The sequence below is a fragment of the Pseudochaenichthys georgianus genome, chromosome 1, assembly GCF_902827115.2.
Source record: "Pseudochaenichthys georgianus chromosome 1, fPseGeo1.2, whole genome shotgun sequence".
NCBI lineage: Eukaryota > Metazoa > Chordata > Actinopteri > Perciformes > Channichthyidae > Pseudochaenichthys > Pseudochaenichthys georgianus.
Genome location: NC_047503.1, coordinates 2,110,403 through 2,124,911, shown reverse-complemented (window position 1 = coordinate 2,124,911; position 14,509 = coordinate 2,110,403). Strand labels below are relative to the sequence as shown.

Here is a 14,509-nt window from a genome sequence, read left to right as displayed (position 1 = left end):
ATTGAATAGCTTGCATTTATAATGTACAGCAAGCCAAAGCACAAGAGTGGCGCTCAAAAGAGAAAGGACAAGAGAGAACAAGGAGATGTAACAGCTAAACTGACAAAATTAGACGTTTTTTTTTGTCATACATCGTCCTCGAAATCTCGATTATGTGTGATTAGTTCGCTGTGCCGTTGTCAGGCTGTGGTGGTCTGAGGCCAGGGCAGGCTGTTGTTGATAGCCTACATGTGGCGCTTATGAGTGGTTGTGTGTGTCCGTGCGTGTGTGAGCGCATCAGCCTGCGCTTATGTTTTGGGCGATGGGGGGGGCCCCAAAACAATATTTGCACCTGTGCCAATCACAACCTTGTTACGCCACTGCACAGAGATATATAGAAATATACTACAATGATACACATGTTTTAAGCATTTGTTTGAGCAGCATCCCTAATTTAAAATAGTTGATATAGTGATTTACAGAATGATTGAGAGTATAAAGTATAAGCGCTAAATAAAACAAAAAGCAGTCAAGGAGCAGAACATAATTAAGAGAACAGTGTTCATTATGCGAGCCCCTAGGAACAGCCATAAAGATGGCAGACATGGCTGGTGAAACAACTGAAGACTTCAGGCGAAGACGATTTGACAAGAACATCATTCTAAGGTGTGATATAAAGAACTAAAGTGTTATAGCTGGGCCAGGAAAACCTTGCTTGAGGACAACTTCCACTTGTGAGTAGGTGCAAGGTCAGAGAAGCGCTGGGGGCTGAAACACGTTAAGGTTACATCCTTAACATCTCCAGATCCATTTATAAACTAACCTGCAGCCAATGAAGCCAACATAGGAGTATTATAGATACATCTTTAATTTGTCATTGTACAGGTACAACGACAATACAATGAACTCAAGGTGCCAACACGCAACAAGACACTATAAAAACAACAAGACACTATAAAAACAACAAGACAATATAAAAACAACAAGACACTATAAAAACAACAAGACACTATAAAAACAACAAGACAATATAAAACGCTGATAACCAGCTTCGTAGGACCGCTTAGCGACATCGCGTTTGTTAGGGTTAGTTAAGCCGGGTAAATCAAACATGTCCAGGGTCTGTTGAACTGGCTTCGTCGTACAGGGCGCTGGAGGCAGTAACGTGTAGCTCAGCAGAATCTGAGAAGAGCAGCACCAGCTGCAAAGAGCGGTGCCTTTTACTGTTTACTTCACTGCGTTGCCCTTCATTAGAACCGCTGAGTAGAGATGAGGCTGCTACGTTCAACCACACACACCTGCAATCCAATCCAACTTTATTTATATAGCACTTTAAAAACCTTCAGACCAAAGTGCTGAACAGAGAGATAAGCTCACACAACATAATATAAATACATTTAAAATACAAGATACAAACACAAAACAAACCAGAATAAACGTAATAAATAACAGCCATATAATAAAAACAATAGACCACTGAAAGCAAATAAAAGCAACACTCTACTTGTTTCTGAATGCCAAGGAGAAGAGGTGGGTTTTAAGACGGGATCTAAAAGCAGTCAGTGTGGGAGCCTGTCTGATGAGCGAGGGCAGGTCGTTCCACAGGTTAGGGGCGGCAGCAGAGAAAGCACGGTCCCCTCTGCGCTTAGACTTTGTTTTTGGCACCCTCAGGAGCAACTGATCAGCTGACCTGAGAGTGCGAGTTGGCGTGTAGCTGTGTAACAGCTCAGAGAGGTACGGCGGGGCCAGGCCATTGAGGGCTTTAAAAGTAAATAAAAGAGTTTTAAAATGAATCCTCAAATGAACGGGCAGCCAGTGGAGTGAAGATAAAATGGGGGAAATGTGCTCGTATTTGCGTGTGCCAGTTAGTAGCCGTGCTGCTGCATTTTGCACCATCTGGAGGCGAGCAAGGGAGGATGCACTTATCCCCATACATAGGGCATTACAATATTCCAAGCGGGAGGTGACGAAGGCATGGGTTACCGTTTCAAAGAGGTCACTATTTAAAAAAGGCTTTATTTTGGCTAGCTGCCTGAGGTGGAAGAAGCTGTTTTTAACAACTGCCTTGATCTGGCTGTCAAGCTGCACACTGAATTCAGATTATTTATCTTTCTCTCGATATGGACATAAACGCGAGTGAAGTCTAATCTGACAAGACAGAGACACCTCCCAAACTACTAGTTATAAATATGTTTATTTTGACTGTCGGCCGGGCCACTCATTACTGGATCAGCTGCTGCATGAGACAGACACTGGCGCTGTCCGAAGAGAGGGAGGAAAAAGAGAGGCTCCGTGTATTTTATTATTATATTATATAGAGTCGTTATTCATTTGTTTTAAAGCTCAATAAATAACAAAGAAGACCTTTGACCGGAAGATTGAAACTTTAATACACGTTGACTGGCGAAAAACTCTGCCCGGTTCCCTCGGCCCCCACCGCGGAGAATAAACAGAAGGGAAACCATGACAACCATGCTTCTTCGCTGCTTTTGTGGAGGAAGTTACAGCGCCACGTACAGGCTCGGCATATGTACTGCAGCTTCTCCAGCGGTTGGAGCTAAACGGAGCGGTCTCGTGTGGACAGACACTATCCGGTGAATATTGCGTGTGGACGGAAGCTTTTTTGCGATTGCGTTTGCGTTAATCCTATGCGTTTAGCCGTTTTCGTCCTCGTGTGGCCGGAGCCTCAGATTGGTACAAACATGACAGTGGTGATGTTTTAAAATCCATGTATATAGTTTTCTGTATAATGCTTTTTGAGAATGCTTTTCAATGTACAGTATTGGTGTTCTCCAAAGCAATCGATGCAGGCCGTACTGCAGGTACCATTGAACTTGTTTGCATGTGCATTGATGTTTTCTTTCTTTCTCCTACAGAGGTGTGTGAAGTGGACTGTGGCAGCCGTGGCGTGTGTTACGGGGGTGCGTGTCGATGCGAGGAGGGCTGGACAGGAAGTGTGTGTGACCAGAAGGCCTGCCACCCACTGTGCAGCAAGAACGGAGTGTGTAAGGAGGGCAAGTGTGAGTGTGACCAAGGATGGACAGGGGAGCACTGCAATATTGGTGAGTAGATCATTCACACACGCACACACACACACACACACACACACACACACACACACACACACACACAGAGTTTATTCCTCCACATGCTAGCATTTGACTCGTCACTGGTTTCTGGATGGATGTGTTTCCTTTGGGAGTCCAGATTGCACTGGAAAGGGAATACAGGTCAACTATAATGGAGCATTGCTTGATGACTCACTTCCTTTAGTTTTCAGTTCCACGGTCACATGGCTGATCATCACCACCACTAAACTAAAGGTGGCACATTTTTTGAGCATGATGATTTTTAGTGGTTGCATTAAGTCACGTGTTTGCAACCTCTGTTTTATAGAAACTTCAGACATTCAAACGTGGGGTATTTAATGCAGGCTATTTACTGTGAGGTATTCACTGTGTGCACACCTTCCAGAAAGCTACCAAACAGACCGTTTGCTAGTGGATGCCCTTCTTCAGTGATAGGACTGAACCCCTGACAGATATATCACAGTCTCTGTTCTTTATAGCTGCTGCAAGAATGTGATAGGTGGAAATGCTGCTGCTAATTACATGGGTATGCCAGTTTGTATTGATTATCAATGTCTTCCAATAACACTCGAGCGACGACAGTTTCAACGGTAAAAAGGAGATCCAGGTTGTGTTCATAATCACTCGAGTGAAACAAGTGAAAACACGGGTAATCCTGTTGATAGGAAGCAACACCTTGTGATGTTGTTATGAGCAGTGGTGAGCCATGACTTTGATACCGGACTAATTTCGCTACGATGTCATCACTATCACTGACATGAGCCATCATGAACGAACTTGTGCTAATCATAAATCTATGGATCATAAATCTATCGATTCGATTTATGATGAAATAATAAAAGTAGGGTAGACATGTGGATATTATCCGTCTGAACAAAACGTGCATTGATCTAACAGCTTCGTTTTCCACAGACCTTATTTCCAGCTATTTTCCAAAACCCTGTGGAGAAATCCCACTGCTTTCTGTCGAGGGAACCCGAGCGCAGCTTACTTCCGGGTTTTAGGACGCGTCACTGCGTCACTTGCATAGACCTCACAGCGGGTGGAACTTGTCATAAAGTCCGCGAAAATAAAGCCCATTAGAGGGAAGATGTGATTGGTCAATTGTACTGTCATTTGACATTACTCTCTCGTGGAGTTACTATTGTCACTACCCGATCTGCAGCCCTGCCCGATCTGCAGTGCGCATGTGCCAGATGGTCCGCCATATTGGAGAACTCCAGACGGCAACCCAAGAAGGAAACTTGACACAGTGGCTTTTGGCAAAGCTGAAAAATAAAACTCGAGAGAGATGAATTATTGTTATTACAACGTGACTTCACTATTATTTAACAACTCTTTTTATTGGGTTCTTTTATTTGGGGTTAAGTACATTGTCAGAATAAGTGAGAAATGAATTGAACTTCTGTTGGACAGCTATCATACTGAATAAATATTTACTGTGAATGTATGCAAACATGTATGGCAGTGACCACCAACTGGCGGCCCGCGGGCCACATCCGGCCCGCCAGACATTCTCATCCGGCCCGCACGACGGGGGTGACTGTGGCGTTGGCGGAGTGGTTACTGCGTTCGCCCCCCACCCATTTCTTTGTTTACAACGTCTCGTGAGTAAGGTGCAGTACCGGAGTCCAACAGAGAGGCAGCAGCTGCGGGACAGTAGACTGCGTACTGCGAAACCTTCCCTCCCCTGAAGAAGAAGTGATCCTTCGTTGTGAAGAGTCTGGTTAATGCGCTCCGCACCACAGCAGTAGCCCCGCTGCGACAGAGTCCAACAGAGAGGCTGGAGCTGCGGGACAGTAGCCAAGAAGCAGGGTTGGGTTGTAACGGAAAACATAACGGCGTTACGTAATCAGAATACAAAAATCAAGTAGGCTAACTGTATTCAGCTGGCGTTACATTTGAAAAACGAGTAATCTGATTACAGTTACTTTCGTAAACCTGAAGTGAATACATTTTGGAATACTTATTGGAATTATTGGTGGAAAAGTTTCCTCTCAAAATGTAATATTCATTACCGGCAGAACTGTGTCCACACTGCAAAGCGCTGCAGCATGTCTGTGAGCGAGAGAGAGATGCAGCGTGTCTGTGAGGCCCCGCCCTCGCACGCAGATGAGAGAGAGAGATCTCTTTTAAAATATATTGAAAGTTAGAAACGGAGATGGTTAGATAAAATGTGCAAGATAACGTTTATGTATCATTTCTTTATTGTCGAAATGATGACATTTCATAACGGGATGAAATCAAAGTGAATGGCCTGCTGCTGCTGAAGGCATGGGGCAAGTGACTGGAAAAAGTTTTAAAAGTTATTACATCGTTTCAGATAATAAATAATAATGATAATTCATTCTATTTAGGGGCGCCTTTCAAAGCACCCAGGACACCTTACAATGCATAACATATTCCAAGGAAAGGTTTTAAGACAGTACAAAGAATGCAGTCCGGGTGATGTTTTGTATGTGGGTGCAGATGAGAGAGCTGTCCAGAATGACACCAAGATGTTGTGTTTGAGTTCTTGATAAGCCATGAAAACAGTAAAATGAGTGTCTCCTGTGCACCAAAACATACCCATCTGTTATGGAAAAAGAAAGTATTCCAAAAGTAATCTGAATACTATTTATAAAATTCTGGGCTATATAAAAATCGCTGGCCTGCGATAGTGTCTATTAGTTACATTTCGGCCCTTGGACAAATGTAGTTGGTGATCCCTGATGTATGGCATATGGCTGTCTACCAGTTTTATTTTTCAGCTTTGCCAAAAGCCACTGTGTCAAGTGTCCTTCTTGGGTTCCCGTCCGGAGTTGTCCAATATGGCGGACCATCTGGCACATGCGCACTGCAGATCGGGCAGAGCTGCAGATCGGGTAGTGACAACTATAGCTGAACCCTCAGTAAATTCACAGCTGGACCACCAATCAGCTCCTGTCCTCACAGACTCGCAGAGACGAGCTTCTTTCATTTAACCCTTCACATTCAAACAGAAACTGAACAGGCAGATTCGAAGGATTTATTTCTTTGGAAATGTTATTTTAAATACAATTAAATCAAGTTATTTTGGTAAAACTAATGAAAAATATCACTAAAAAAATAATGTTTGTTTTTTACGTTTTCAAAAATTATTTTTTAGAATATCTAAGGGCCCTGACGACTCGCCACTGGTTATGAGTGCCTGTAACTGTTGCTTCAAAATGTATATTAATACAACCTTACAATGAAAGGTTAGTCTCAAACTCACTATCCTCGTAGCTCCCAGCTCCTCAGCCAGGATACCTGCTGTTTGCTGCTGGGCTGGTCATGTGCCATCAGAGCCACTCAGACAGCTGCCGGCTGCTGCCTGAACAAAGTGATGAGAGCACTGTTCTGAACCCAAACACGATGTTTTTGCTGTGAATTCAAAACAACCAGCTGAAAGACAAGCGAGATTAACAACTTTGAGGACGCTATTACTGTGCGGACATAAATGATGTCATAAGAAGATATTTTTTCCACAGAGAATAAAGGTGGTGCTTTAGAATGAACGATAACATCTTTACTTTAAAAGTAAACCAGTCAAGAAGAGCTGGTTCTCAGGGTTGATAGAAGGTGCGTTGTAGCAACAGTACTGTAAAAAAGATTGTCATTTTAAGTGAGTAACCATGGCAACTTGAAAACCCCCTTCCTGTTGGGATGTAACAGTCAAACATTGAAACATGATATTGGGGCCAAGCAGACCACCAAACCAGCTGAAGTATTGCTGGGAAAGAGTTGCAAATTGGTTTGGGTTGTTTAGACACACACACACACCCACCCACACACGGCACACACACACGGTACACACACACACACACACACACACACACACACACACACACACACTTGGAGCATAACAACAGTGCGATGAGGGGAAATCCTCTGCATTGGACAGGCTGTCCTCTCTACCATCACACTTACATCTCGTTACGGAGACCTAACTGTAGAATTATTTCCACATTCATTAATTGGCTGTCTTTCTATTTCAGCATGTGCTTTTAGACTATATAATTCTAGTACTTCTGAGTGTGCTCAGAGGAATACCCCAGAACCTCTTGTTCTTGTCGTTAACATGTCTCCCTCTCTCTGCTCCTCACTCATCGTGATCACATGATCCCTGGTTGGACCACTGGCCTATTTTTCTGGACTAAACGCTATTTTTCTATCCATCTGTTCTTCTTTTCCCTCCTCCCTTAAAGCTCACAACCCGGACATTAGAGTGAAAGGTACTGTGCTCTTTTCTCTTCTCCTCCTCCTCCTCATCATCATGCGCTTTCTTTTTCATCCTTTCTTCCTTTGCCTGTCTGTGTGTTCTGTGGAGCTGTGGCTGCTTCAGAGGTCCTTCTATTCAGATCCCAAGCCTGTTGACTTTCCTCCCATTCTCTCTTTCACCTGGCCAGATCACATGCACTATTACTGTCGCTTTGAACATTTCATCATTTGAATATTGACTTGTTGATGTTTCAGATAAACAAACATTAGACCTGGAAAATATATTTGTTGTACTTGTTTATTTTGGTACGTACCTCCCAAGAAGCTTCACTCACTGAAACGCTGGGATGCCTTGTAAACGAGGTGATACATCTCATGGGTTCATCCTTCGAGACTGAATCATCAACTTGAATGCTTAGTTCTGCCTGCTAAGTCTTTTTATAAACCTAACTATATTAGCACTAAATTGATCTTAAGCTCAAAAATGTGAAAGAAATATAGGTCAAAATTGGACGGAGTCTCGAAATGGGGAATGCTGACCTCCACTGTTAAACTCAAATCAAATCATATAACAGGGATCCAGTTTCTAGTATCCTGCTAGATGAAAGTTAACAGAACTGGTACCAAAGAGAATTGACTTATCCCCTTGCATGTTCCGTGGGTTTGACATTTGAATAGTGGACATGCATAATGTTACCTGTAAAGACAAGCTGAGAACAAGCAGATACATATAATAGAGGTTTCTGATGCAGACGTGCTCAGGCTGAGTTCTGCTGAAAGCGGCTTCTGTCCCTGCACACAGGCGACTGCGACATGTGTGTGAATGCATTTAAAGCCACCATCCGACTCAAACACTCGGCTTTTGTACTAAAGATGTCATATGTGTTTTTTATAGGACATTTTAGTCATTGAAAGTATTTACACAATTGCAAACAAACGGTTATGCGCTTTGACAGTATTACAGCTGATTTGAAGCGTTTTGTATCTTCACGATAAAGAGCTCGCTCAGAGGCACAGTATTATTGGGAAATAAAAACATGTTTTCTTCTTTCACCTCGTGTTCTGGATTCAGTCCCAGTTCTATAGGCTGGTCAAGGTGTGGGCTGGATTCCAAAAGGATGTCTTCATAATTGACCTTCTGTATTGCAATGCATCCTGCTCATAAGTGCTTTACATGTTGATAGCATTAGAGATACATGTCACTACTTTGCAAAGGGCTTTCCTACAGTAAGCCTAGCTTTGTCAACTGTTCAGGATAAAGAAGACATGATACTATTTAATACTGCATCACCCGACAGATCATTTAGATTTAAAGATTTGACAAAATCCCAAAATAGGTTCAATTTCTAGTGGTTCAAATATCCATGTTTGCTAATCGTCCTTTTGAGATTGTTGAAATTGGGGTGAAGAAAAGAAGAAGTTGATCCCAATGGGATTTCACCTGGTTCAATAAAGGCTAAACAAACCAAATGATTGTGTGAATGGTGCAACGTCACAAGCTCTATTAATAGTGATGTTATTTTCTTTAAGCTGCCTTTGTACCTGTACCTATTGTGTGATGTAAAAGTGAATGAAGACAGGTGTACATGGAGTGATAATGTTTCCTGTGTGGAGGTTCTGCTGCTGTGTCTCTGTGTTACTGCCCCCCCCCCCCCCAGATCCCAGCTCTTTCCCCTCTCCTCTTCCTTTGGCTGCCATTGTCACCAGTAGACCACAGAGAGTATATTTGGCATTGCTGCTTTTGTTTCGATTTACTTTTTTCCCTAATTTTCCTCCCTCTCTCCCTCGTGCCCTCTCCTATTCTCAGGATACAAAGGTAAATCATGCCAAAGACTTAATAAAGGCCTCACTGTCCCAAAGTGCAACCACCTCACACTCTGCTTTGTCAACTCAAGCTTCCTTTGATTCTGATTTACTCCATTCCATTTCATTGTTCCTGTATTTCTGTATTTAAATGCTCAGCGTTTTGTATTATCTTCTTGTTTTCTGCCACATCATTTTGTCCCTGTCACTGATTTGAACACAACGCGCAGACATACAGATGAAGACACACGCAGCATACTCAACCCAATGGAGATGCTGGCACGCACACAAACAAGCCGACACAAAGCTGGAGTGTGAACCCTGTTGTCTTGCATCCAGCCTGATATACATGTCTGTGTGAAGTAAACCAGCTGCTGTTCCTCTGTCTATCCCCACCTTCCTGTCTCCATCTTATTGGTCATCTTTCCCCTCCTGTCCACCTCCCCTCCACCTCTCCCTCCATGCCTCGTGCTGTCTCTCCAGCTGGGCTTTGCTTGGTCCCACACTCACCGTTATGTTGTCAGAATGCCGGCCTCACAGGCATGAAGTACAGTGTTAGGAGGCATGCATTCCTCCCTACACTGTGTGCGCTCTGTACCTGTGTCTCTGTCTCCCTGTTGTGTTTTCACATGGATTTTAACCTGTGGTCTGTTTAGTATTTTTCGGATGAATTGAACACGATTAAAGGAATCCATATTTCTGAAACAGAAAGGGCTTCCTTTTTAACCCTCCTGTCATGTTGGGATCAAATCTGACCGATTAACTACTTTCATTAATCGTAAATATTGTGTTTTACATTTGATCTCTTCAAGGTCTCATGCTATCCTCCACAGTAGACCTTTGAACATATCAAATACTGATCACCACTTTCATTATATTTTGAGTGGTTTAGTCACCTTTGTAACGCCTATGGTGTTCCCTGTCAACAATGACCCCCATATGAAATGAATGGGTAACCCTAGAACAGTGTTTCTCAAACGTTTTCATACCAAGGACCACTTAACCAATTAAAAAACACTCGCGGACCACCTAACTCCACAAATATCCAAAAACACATTGTTTTTCTAGAACAGATTATAAATCGCCTGAAAATGCTACAAACAAGTGGCAACATGTGTGACGAAGGTGTTGCGCTGGGCTATATCATGCAATTGAAAGTGAAACTTAAGCTCGCTCCATTGCGGAGATATTCCCGCGAGAGTGCGGAAAACTTAAATAGATTAATTTATTTAAAATGTGAAATTTTACCAATATACTCACGGACCACCAGTGGTCCGCGGACCACACTTTGAAAAGCACTGCCCGAGAATATGTTCATCCATCAGATAGTACACACACATATCAATAAAATGTAACAAAAATGTGGGTGATGATTAAGGGTTTATTTGTTAATGTAAGAGCAGTTAAAACAGATGTCAAATCTCAAATGAAATCTGACCAGGCACACCCAAGTAATGGGGAGAAACTAACACGACAGGAGGGTTCAAAGAAGCTGGGATCATTGTCAGCGAGCTGGTTGTTATATTCTCCTTAGATCATGGTTTGACTTCACTTGGACAGACATCTTTAAAAATGATACCATTTTCAGAAGGTTCTGCTTTCAACTTCAGCGTCTTCTTTGTTTGTCTACCCTGTTGTTCATCCCCATATTACACTACAATAACACATTTCTTTGTTTACAGAGGGAAAAAATGATTTTGAATTGATTTCTGATTGAAGCCAAGCAGGACACAGTAACCATTTTGGCTGTAGGCGCTCTTAGCGGTTCATGTGAAACTACAACGTGCATTTCACCGAGGGCTGACTCTGTCTGTCTGTCAGTCTGTGTCTCACATGTGGGTCGATGTGCTGATCTGTCTTATCTGTATTTCAGTCTGTCAATTCATCTGTTGGACAGGGCCAAACACCTTTACACATCACGATTGAACTACACTGAACAAAAATATAAACGCAACACTTTTGTTTTTGCTCCCATTTTGCATGAGATGAACTCAAAGATCTAAAACATTTTCTATATACACAAAAGAACCATTTCTCTCAAATATTGTTCACAAATCTGAAAAAAATCTGTGATAGTGAGCACTTCTCCTTTGCCGAGATAATAGATCCCACCTCACAGGTGTGGCATATCAAGATGCTGATTAGACAGCATGATTATTGCACAGGTGTGCCTTAGGCTGGCCACAATAAAAGGCCACTCTGAAACGTGCAGTTTTGCTTTATTGGAGGGGTCTGGGGGGGTCCGAAAACCAGGCAGTATCTGGTGTGAAGGGTAGGATTAGGGGTAGGGTTAGGGTAATGTTGTGAATTGAGTGGCCTGTGTTCGTTGTCCATAACATACGCCTGCCCATACCATAACCCCACCACCACAATGGGCCACTCAATTCACAACATTACCCTAACCCTACCCCTAATCCTACCCCTCACACCAGATACTGCCTGGTTTTCGGACCCCCCCAGACCCCCCCAATAAAGCAAAACTGCACGTTTCAGAGTGGCCTTTTATTGTGGCCAGCCTAAGGCACACCTGTGTAATAATCATGCTGTCTAATCAGCATCTTGATATGCCACACCTGTGAGGTGGGATGGATCATCTCGGCAAAGGAGAAGTGCTCACGATCACAGATTCTTTCAGATTTGTGAACAATATTTGAGAGAAATGGTTCTTTTGTGTATATAGAAAATGTTTTAGATCTTTGAGTTCATCTCATGAAAAATGGGAGCAAAAACAAAAGTGTTGCGTTTATATTTTTGTTCAGTGTAATATGGGTCTTTGGTGGTGGTGGTGTATTTGCACTGGAGCTAGCATTCTGTTTGGATACAAATAAAAACTCATGCCAAAAGACAAGGATTGAGTTTTCCCTTGTGTAGTCTTATGAGGTGGGAAAGCTTCTGAAACAGCATGCAGACCTTTACATGGGGTAATACATCTCTTATAATAATGTAACTGAGGTCTTATCCCAAAAGTTGTCCAGGTGACTACAGATTACATTTTTCATCAACAGCTGAGATAAGCTTGATTATTTCCAGATAACTCTAATCTTAACACTCACTCCCACACCACTTACAAAATCAATTGTGCTGTTTAGTTGGCACAGACGTTCATGATTCTTGAAGAAAGCCCAATAAACTCCCGATGCAACAGCTCCACCAATTAGAAAACAAACAAGTAGACATGATGGTTATATTGATGATGATAATGAAATGAAGCTGGTCCGAAGAGTTAGACTTCTCCAATAGAAGTTAGACATTTGCACAGAAATGAAGACTGACATGTTAAGCATTTACGTCCAGATGGCTCTCAACTCAACATGTGTTCGGACAGAAAGCCTTGCATCAATTGATCAATAAAGGCTACAAACCATTTGGAAGAATTGACTGCTGAGCAGCTTGTGTTGATTTGCCACAAACAGCCACTGTCCCAACTCCCCAGATGTTAGCTGTGAAATGGCCAACAGAGGACACGCCAACTGTGTGTGAGGCAGTGTGTGTTCAGCCCAGATCCTTTAGTTATTCTCATTATTCCTCTGCTTTTTCCATATGTTCTGTACGTTTGTGAGACACATAACACTCCAGGAGTTGTGGGAATTCTTCAAAAAATAACAAATTGTGTCTAATTATGGAATTGTTCCATTGACTTTACAATTGCAGCATCTGTAAATGTTCTGTCACAATATTAGACTCAGTTGTTTGTGACACGTGTGTCTATAGAACAGATATGTTGAGTTGCTATCAGTGAGACTTCAGAATCAGAATACCTTTAGTCCCACAGAGCGGACATTCACGGAGTTACAGCAGAAGAAAGGGCCTCAGGCAGCTTAACATATGTTACATGCATTAAAAAGTACTAAGTTATGATAGAATAACAAATATAATAAAGAAATAAAAGGTTACATAATTATCAAAATCCTTTAACAGTTATTAGGATTTAGCAGCCAGGTATATATAGCGCAGTTTTAACGGCATTTCTATGAGGCAACGTAACAGCTGACGTCTCATCCGTGATGGACTTCTGAAACACTTCCATTGCACAGCAGTACCTGCAGCTGCTGGGTCGCTCACACTACATTGTAGAACATTGTTTATTTGAACCAACATGTGAGACACATTAACCCTACTTAAGATATTAAAACGTGTATCTTTTGGGGGAGGAAATACATGTTTGATCACTTGCAGATTTAGTAAGTTAGCCCACTTACAAAGAAATGAACAGTCTATACTTGTAATAGGTTTATTTGAACAGTGAGAGTAAGAGTATTAAGGTGCTCGGTTTCTTACTGGTCCCGTGATGGTCTCAGTGCTGTTTCAGAGGCTCAGGTGATGATGCATGTCTGCAGTGAAAATATAAAACACATTGTTAAAGCTCATCTTCCAATCCAATACCATCATCAACACATGCCTTTGATATTGGTTGAAGCCCAGTTGGAACCTGATGGCCAGCAACCCCCTCCCCCCTCCCCCCTCCCCTCTAACTTCTCTAACTGTGTGTTTGCCCCCGCTCAGAGGGGTGTCCCGGTCTCTGCAACAACAACGGACGCTGCACTCTGGAGGCCAGTGGATGGCACTGCATCTGCCAATCAGGGTGGAGAGGGGCCGGGTGTCACGTAGCCATGGAAACACTCTGTACGGATGGCAAGGACAATGAAGGAGGTATGTGGTGTGTGATTGATGGTCTGACATGGGGTAAAAACAAAGACAACAAATATCTGTGACGTCGCAAGAACTTTCTTTACTGTCCCACCATTGTGCAATCACCCACGATTGAATGTGCCCCCCCCGCAGATATGTAGTGACATACTGACAAAAATAATAAGCCACCTGCAGCACCAACTGAACCCTCTCACTGGAGTCAAAGTAAGACACCAACATGTAAATGACCACATTAGTATGGTTAAGCCTGATAGATGTGCTCGTAAGCAAAAGAGAACCTACCTAAATCACCTGGACGCTGATGTCATCTTATGTTGGGTAAATAATAAGGAACATCAGATGCAAAATCCTTTTGAAGCGCTATTCCTTTATACAGAGCCAGTATGGATTCAATGCATCCTAACCAACAATGTCATTTAGACTATTAAAAAATAAATAATAAAAAAGGCAAAAGAATGAAATGTACTTATAGACATAGGCCAGAAATACACACATGCACAAACACATGCATTGATGGAGTCATGTCAGAGCAAAGGCTGTTGGGGTTCCGGTGCTCTGCTCAAGGACACTTCGGCACTGCCCAGGAGGTGAACTGGATCCTTTACAGCTACATTTCATTGTGTTGGTAGAGAGACTTGAACCTGTGACCATTCGTGACCATGTGCTTCCCAAGCCACGCCCCTACTCACTGAGCTACTGCCTGCCTGAACCAAACCTTATCGATCATCGTCTGATTTATTCAACACAAAAACAATCCACTATAAAAG

The 14,509-nt window shown here is 42.6% G+C and overlaps 1 protein-coding gene across 4 annotated transcripts in view; it reads left to right on the top strand.

Moving 5' to 3' along the window:
• Positions 1-14,509, top strand: part of tenm3 (teneurin transmembrane protein 3) — a 235,705-nt gene that overhangs the window by 153,169 nt on the left and 68,027 nt on the right. For all 4 annotated transcript variants that reach the window (XM_071202940.1, XM_071202922.1, XM_071202915.1 and 1 more), the window contains 2 exons: positions 2,856-3,041; positions 13,596-13,742. In XM_071202940.1, coding sequence (XP_071059041.1) covers positions 2,856-3,041; positions 13,596-13,742 — 333 coding nt within the window. The remainder of the gene's footprint in view (positions 1-2,855; positions 3,042-13,595; positions 13,743-14,509) is intronic.